At 40.5% G+C, this 7,060-nt stretch overlaps 1 protein-coding gene and 1 non-coding gene across 2 annotated transcripts; both read left to right on the plus strand.

Annotated features, from left to right (window-relative positions):
* Positions 1-3,892: 3,892 nt before the first annotated feature.
* LOC133236577 (olfactory receptor 2B11-like) lies at positions 3,893-5,081 on the plus strand. Its single transcript, XM_061398687.1, has one exon. The coding sequence runs from the start codon at positions 4,131-4,133 to the stop codon at positions 5,073-5,075; it is 945 nt and encodes a 314-aa protein (XP_061254671.1). The 5' UTR covers positions 3,893-4,130; the 3' UTR covers positions 5,076-5,081.
* A 1,272-nt stretch (positions 5,082-6,353) lies between these two features.
* On the plus strand, positions 6,354-6,426 carry TRNAF-GAA (transfer RNA phenylalanine (anticodon GAA)). Its single transcript has one exon. It is a non-coding gene; the product is annotated as a tRNA-Phe (tRNA).
* Positions 6,427-7,060: the final 634 nt, after the last annotated feature.

A 7,060-nucleotide genomic window follows, 5' to 3' on the forward strand; every position in this document is an offset into this window, starting at 1 on the left:
GTGACTTTTACTGAAGCCCTGACCTTATCATATTTGCTTCCCTCTCTCAGGATTGTTGGAATCCAACCCTTTTGCAACCTTTCTCTTGACTAAACTTCTATAGCTAAAGACATCTCCTAAATACAAATTCAAATAAGAAGAGGTAAGTTCTAGTGATGTCTCTTTCTATTCACACCATCCTAGATGATATTGGGTTTTGTTCAGTTTTGTTTTGAGATAGAAAATGAAGGTTCTGAGTTTTGGACAAGATCAGGCAGGATAAGATACCTCTATGAGCTAAATGGTTTCTCATTATGCCAGACCAATGGTTGTCATTTGTTCAAAATTATGTTAATCCCAGAATTATGTCCAAAAAAATCCAATTATCTAGGAGATGGGGAGGAATCAGAAGGCAGGTCAGCCACCAAAAAGCAATTCTCTAAAGACCAATACTGTCATTTTTGTTACACCCCAATGTGAAGATCAGAAAGAATTTCTCAGTAATAAATTCTTTATCTTTTTGCTTTAAAATGAATGAATGAAGGCCAGTACTCTGAAGATAAATTTGAGGATTAAAAAATATAAACAATAACCAATGGTTAAAAAAAAATGAGGATTTGCAAAGTGGAGTGGGGTCAATGGGATCTTGGTCTTCAGCCATTTTATACTCAAATGTATGAACTTCCTGGCAAATGTAGTCTATTATCTTTTCTGGAGACATACTCCATTGCCTCTGCTTCTGCCTCTTTCTAACTGTGTCCCTGTCCTTGGTGGTTAAACAACCACAACAAACCATCCTAGTCATGAATTCAGGTAGCTGTATGATATTTTATAAATGGGTAGTTGGTCAAGTTGAACTAGAGGTATCTGGGTGAAGCAGGAATCCATCCTCTAGTGAATGGATCCTCAGGGCCAATTGTTATAGGTTAAATTTATTTTTTTTCTGAGCTCTTTTCTTGGTTAAATCATGTATTCCTATCAATTCTCATATACATGCTTCTTTCTGTTAACTGAATTTTCATTCTCTCAGCACCTCAGATTGAAACTTCAAACGTTCTTTCAGCTCTTTCCTCTCTCCAACATTCCTACTCTGCTCTTCATTCCCACTGCCACTACCAGAGCTAACGTTCTCAGCCTCTCTCCAATAGACCCTTGTAGTAACCTCCCAGCTTCTGGTCTCTTTTTGAATCCCTTGTTATTCAGTCATAATAAATGTTTTAAAGCGCTGCTCTAATCATTTCACACCTCTTCTTTTTTAAAAAATGAATTTTAAAAATTCATTTTTAAATGAATTTGATTAGATTCCTTGCCTAGTATTCAAGATTTTCCATATCCTGGACCCAAGCTGTTTTTACAACTTGATTTTCCACCACCTCACATTGTGGACCCTGTGCTGCAACAATTGATGAGGTGTGCTTTCCATGCTTTCAGATAATGTATATCCCTTCAATGCCTTCACCATCATTGGTAAATATTCAGATCCCTTCCATTCCTTCATACTTAATTTTCTTTTATATTAAAGACATATATGTTTACAGTTAAAAAAATAAAATAATATATAGGGTTACGATGAAAAATAGCAGTTCCCTTCCTCATCATTTCTCACTCTCAATTCCCATTCTCCTGAGGTAACACATTTTTAATAACTTAGTGTTTTCTTCTATATACCCATATTTCTTAATAACATGCTTTTATTCTATCTGCATTTTTACTTTTAAATATGATTTATTACTTACTACAAAAAATGAGAACTTTTAACCCTTACATAACAAAGAGAGAGCAAAAGTGAGGGTGAGAGAGAGAGATCTGTGCTTCACTCTCCAGATCCTCTTATATCTTTTTGGTTTGATCACTGTGGAGTGTATACACTTCCACGACCTTATAAACATTAGCCACAGTGGAATCATGTAATGAACTATTGTTACCTAAAAAATAAATCTCTCAGTTCTCATAGATGATCAAATTATACAATTCCTGTTGTTTTTGTTTGTTTTTGGAGACATTACAAGGAATCTTGTCCTCATCACCAGTCTGTTTTCATCAATCAAGTTAATGCAAATATTACATAACCCACACATGTCTTCAGGGTCCTTCTACTATATGCTAAGGGAATTCTGACAAGTCAACATCATTTAGGTGGGACCCCTTAAACCCAGGTTTTAGTGTTAACTAAAACAACAGAAAAAAAAAATTAAAATCATACCCATGGCTCCAGCCAGTAAACTGAAACAAGCCTCTCTGATAAAGGTAACAATGATAAATTCATAACAATCTCAGAATTCATTCTCGTATACTGTCTCCACATTTCTGCCCCAAATTAGCAAGGACCTGTAGTGTTTCTTGCCCTGGCAGAGCCTGCAGCAGTCTTAACCCTGTTTACTTGGTGGAGAGGGCCATGAGGAGAATTGTTCCTTTTACTCTGCATCGCACTCAGTAAGGAAGTATTAGGATTTTTAAGATTTTATCTTTAGAACAGTTTTATATCACAGCAGAACTGAGCAAGAGTACAGAGATTTCCCATATAACCCTTACTCCCCACACATGCATAACCTCCTCCTTTATCAACATCTCACACCAGGCTGGTACAATTGTTACAACTGATGAACCTATTCAGGAAATCATAATCACCCCAAATCCATAATTACGTTATGGTTCTGTCTGGTATTGTACATTCTGTGAGTTTGGAAAAATGTATAATGACACGCATACACCATTATATCATACTGAGTAGTTTCATTGCCTAAAAATCCTCTGTGTTCTACCTAGTCATCCCTCCCTTCTTCCTATGCATTGGCTGATCTTTTTACTGTCTTCCTAGGTTTACATTTTCCAAACATACTGTACGATAGTTGGAATCATACTGTAAATTATGTTGCCTTTTCAGATGGCTTCTTTCAGTTAGTAATTAGCACTTGAAGTTCTATGTCTTTTTGTGGCTTGACAGCTTGTGTCTTTTTAGCACTGAATTGTCTGGATGTACCACAGTTAATTTACCCATTCACCTTCTGAAGGACATCTTGGTTGTTTCCAAATTTTGGCAATTATGAGTAGAGCTGTTACAAACATCTTTGTGCAGGCTTTTGTGTGGATATAAGTTTTCAGCTCCTTTGGGTAAACACCCAGGTGTGTGATTTCTGGATCACACGATTAAGAGTATGTTTAGTTTTGTAAGAAACTACCAGAGTGTCTTCCAAAGTGGCCATACCATTTTGTATTCCCACCAGTGAATGAGAGTTCCTGTTGTGCCGCATCCACACCAGCATTTGGTGTCACTGTTCTGGATTTTATTCACTCTAATACGTGTGTCGTGGAATCTGATTGTTGTTCTAATCTGCATTTCCCTGATGACATATGTCTTAGTCCATTTGGGTTGCTGTAACAAAGTGTCAGAGACCAGGAGACCTATTTACAACATTTATCTCACAGTTCTGGAAACTGGGAAATCCAAGATCATGGCACTGGCAGTTTCAGTGTCTGATTAGAGCCCACCTTTTGGCTAATAGATAGCACCGTATAGCTGTAACTTTGTCTGGTGGAAAGGACAGGAATCACTGTGGGTTCTCTTTTATAAGAGCACTAACCCCTTACAGGAAGGCTCTACTTTCATGATCTAAGCACCTACCCAAGCCCCCACCTCTTAGGTTGTACACTCATTTAGCTGCAAGGTAGCTAGGAGAAGACCGCCTCCTAGTGGCCTCTTTAATCATACAGAATAGCCAAAACAAGTGATGAATGTCCACTAACCTATCACATAGGGCACTGATACAGGGGGGAAAAATGAAGCCACTTTCTCTACTGAGAGGATTTTTTCAAATGTGACTTTTAATATTAATTTTAATTATTATATTCCTTAATGTTTCTATTGAGGATATACCCCATTGCTCCCCCATAAGGGTATAATTTTCCCCCTGGTATCATCAAAACTTCTGCCAACTCAGGGTTTTTTTTAAAGATATGGTTTTATTCATTCATTCATTTATGCATGCTATGCCAGGTCTTAGTTGTGGCATCCCCTAATCAGGGGTTGAACTCAGGCCCCTTGCATTGGAATATTTGAGTCTCAGCCACTGGATCACTAGGGAAGAACCAAATCAAGGTTTTTAAAGTCATCCTTTTTCTTGATTTTAGCAGGTGTCTCTCATCAAAATTCAATGAAGCACATGAATGAAAGTTTTCCAGAGGATTTCATTCTCATGGGCTTTACCAAATATCCATGGTTGGATGTTCCTTTCTTCTTTGCCCTCCTAACCTCCTACATGTTCACACTATTGGGAAACATTGCTATTATTCTGGTTTCCCAACTAGATTCCCAACTCCAAAGTCCTATGTATTTCTTCCTCACAAGCCTCTCCTTCCTGGACCTCTGTTTCACCACCACGACTGTACCCCAAATGCTGTTCAACTTAGGCGGACCCAACAAGAACATCACTTATATAGGCTGCATGACCCAGGCATATGTATTTCACTGGCTAGGCTGTACTGAATGTATCCTGCTTGGCACCATGGCCTTAGACCGCTATGTAGCTGTGTGTAAGCCTCTGAGATACCCTGTAATCATGAACCACAAGCTCTGTCGGCAGCTCTCCAGCACTGCTTGGCTCATTGGTCTGGCCAATTCACTACTGCAGTCCACACTCACAGTCCAGCTGCCTTTGTGTGGGAACCAAGAACTGGACCACTTCTTTTGTGAACTGCCTGGTCTAATTAAGATGGCTTGTGTGGACACCACAGTCAATGAGCTTACTTTAGCGGTGGTGGCCACCTTCCTGATAATGGGTCCCCTCTCCATGATTCTTGTCTCTTACAGTTATATTGCACAAGCTGTATTTCGAATTCCTTCTGCTGGTGGGAGACTTAAGGCCTTCAACACTTGTTCTTCGCACTTATTGGTGGTGTCTTTATTTTATGGCCCTGGCATCTACATCTATATGCAGCCTTCAGGGGACAGCCCTCAAGTCCTTATCAAAGTTCTGACGCTGTTTTACTGTGTTATTACTCCCATGGCCAACCCATTCATCTACACCTTGAGGAACAAGGATGTTAAAGGAGCTTTGAGGAGACTTCTGAGGAGGGCCATTTTGTCCAAGAAAATATGATGCTTTATTCTGAATAGGAAAGCTCAACAATAACGTGAAATATATCCTCCTTTAAATAGATGTTCCATCAAAATCATGCTCAAAAGTCAAGTCAAAAAAAACCTTTGTGTGTTCTGTTTACCACTTCTGATATCAAACACGTAGGGTTTTTTCCGCACAATAACTGGTTCTCTAAAACCAACTGGGATGTCCTAGAGTTCAGTTCTATTTTTTGGTTGCGCTGGGTCTTCCTTGCTCAGTGCAGGCTTTCTCTAGCTGCGGCAAGTGGGGGCTACTCTCTCTGGCTGCAGTGAGGGGTCTCCTCATTGCAGCGGCTTCTCTTGTTGTGGAGCACAGGATCCAGGGTGCACAGGCTTCAGTATGGCTCCAGAGCACAGGCTTATTAGTTGTGGTGCATGGGCTCAGTTTCCCTGGACACGTGGGGTTCTCCCAGCCTAGGGATGGAACCAGTGTCCCTTTCATTGCAAGGTGGACTCTTAAACCACTGAACCACCAGGAAAGCCCTCTCAATTTAATTCTGACACTACCCAGAGTTAGCATAGACCTCACAGATTAAGGGCTCAATTCCACAAAATTTTATTATTGGAGAATAGGTTCTCTTCTTGTTGCAGTAAGAATTCAGAGTTGAGACAGGGAAGCTAAGACAGCAAAGTGAGAATTTATTAAGCAATAGTATACTCTCAGGAGGGAGAGTGGGCAGGATCAGATGAGCAGCTGCTCTGAGTTCCTTCGGCAAGCTGGTTATATGGAATGTGAAAATGATTGCACAGACAATATTCATTGAAGAGGCAGGGGTTTCGGGTCAAATCTCTTGATTTTCATCCCAGCTCTACCTTCCCCAGGGGAAGAGGGATTTTCACCCCTCTTTGGTCTTGAGCAGTAGTGTCATGGTGTCAGTGCCTAATGGGTACTTCTTTTCTGCAAGGCTAAATTTATTGTAATTGAGGGCATAATGAGCAAAAGGTGACATTCAGAGACCAGAAATGCCCATCTATTGCAGCCTTTCTTTGCCTCTAGGACTCCTGTCACCACAAGATGGACCGTTTCCAGTCACCTGGCTCTTGCTCCCACCCCCTTTCTCAGCTCACATCTAGTTAACTACCTGTTCTCATACCTCCACTTCAGAAGCCAATAACAAATTCAGGCCACCTGTACTTCTGACCAGCCAACTATAAAATCAAGGGCTTCTACAACTCCTTCCTCAGATTTGATAATTTGCTAGAATAGCTCACAAAATTCAAGGGAACATTTTACATACTTTTACCAACTTATCTTGGGGCTGAAATAGCTCAGTTGAGAGAGCATTAGACTGAAGATCTAAAGGTCCCTGGTTCAATCCCAGGTTTTGGCAGAAAAGCACTTTTTTGGGGGGCTTCCCAGGCCAGTAGAGGTAAAGAACCCGCTTGCCAATGCAGGAGACCTAAGAGACATGGGTTTGATCCCTTGGAGGAGGGCACAGCAACCCACTCCAGTATTCTTGCTTGGGGAATCCCATGGACAGAGGAGCCTGGAGGGCTGTGGTCCATAGATCTCAAAGGGTCAAACATGACTTAGCACACATGCACCAATTTATTATAAAAAATATAACTCAGGAATAGCCAAATTCAAGATATGCATAGGGTAAGATATGACAGGGAGGAGCAGTGGGCAGAGCATCCATTCACTTTCAGGGCATGCCTCTCCTGCATCTCAGTGTGGTCACCAGTTAGGAAGCTCTCCAAACTTCATTGCTCAGTTAATTTTTATTCCAGGTGCCGATGGACACAGACAAAAAATGCAACTTCTGATATCTAATAAAAAGGAGCTACTTAGTGGGTAATCAACAGCCTGCCTCAGTCCTAAATAAAGTCATGGCATTTTGAGTTCTAAAGTGCATGTACCTACTCTTAATGAATGTGTGCTAAAAGATCAGTGAATAGTTGGATGAATGAATGATAACAGGTACAAGAAACAGAATGAGAAACTGGAGATACAGTGGTCTAGTG

Source organism: Bos javanicus, chromosome 23 (genome assembly GCF_032452875.1).
Source record: "Bos javanicus breed banteng chromosome 23, ARS-OSU_banteng_1.0, whole genome shotgun sequence".
In the NCBI taxonomy this organism is placed as follows: domain Eukaryota; kingdom Metazoa; phylum Chordata; class Mammalia; order Artiodactyla; family Bovidae; genus Bos; species Bos javanicus.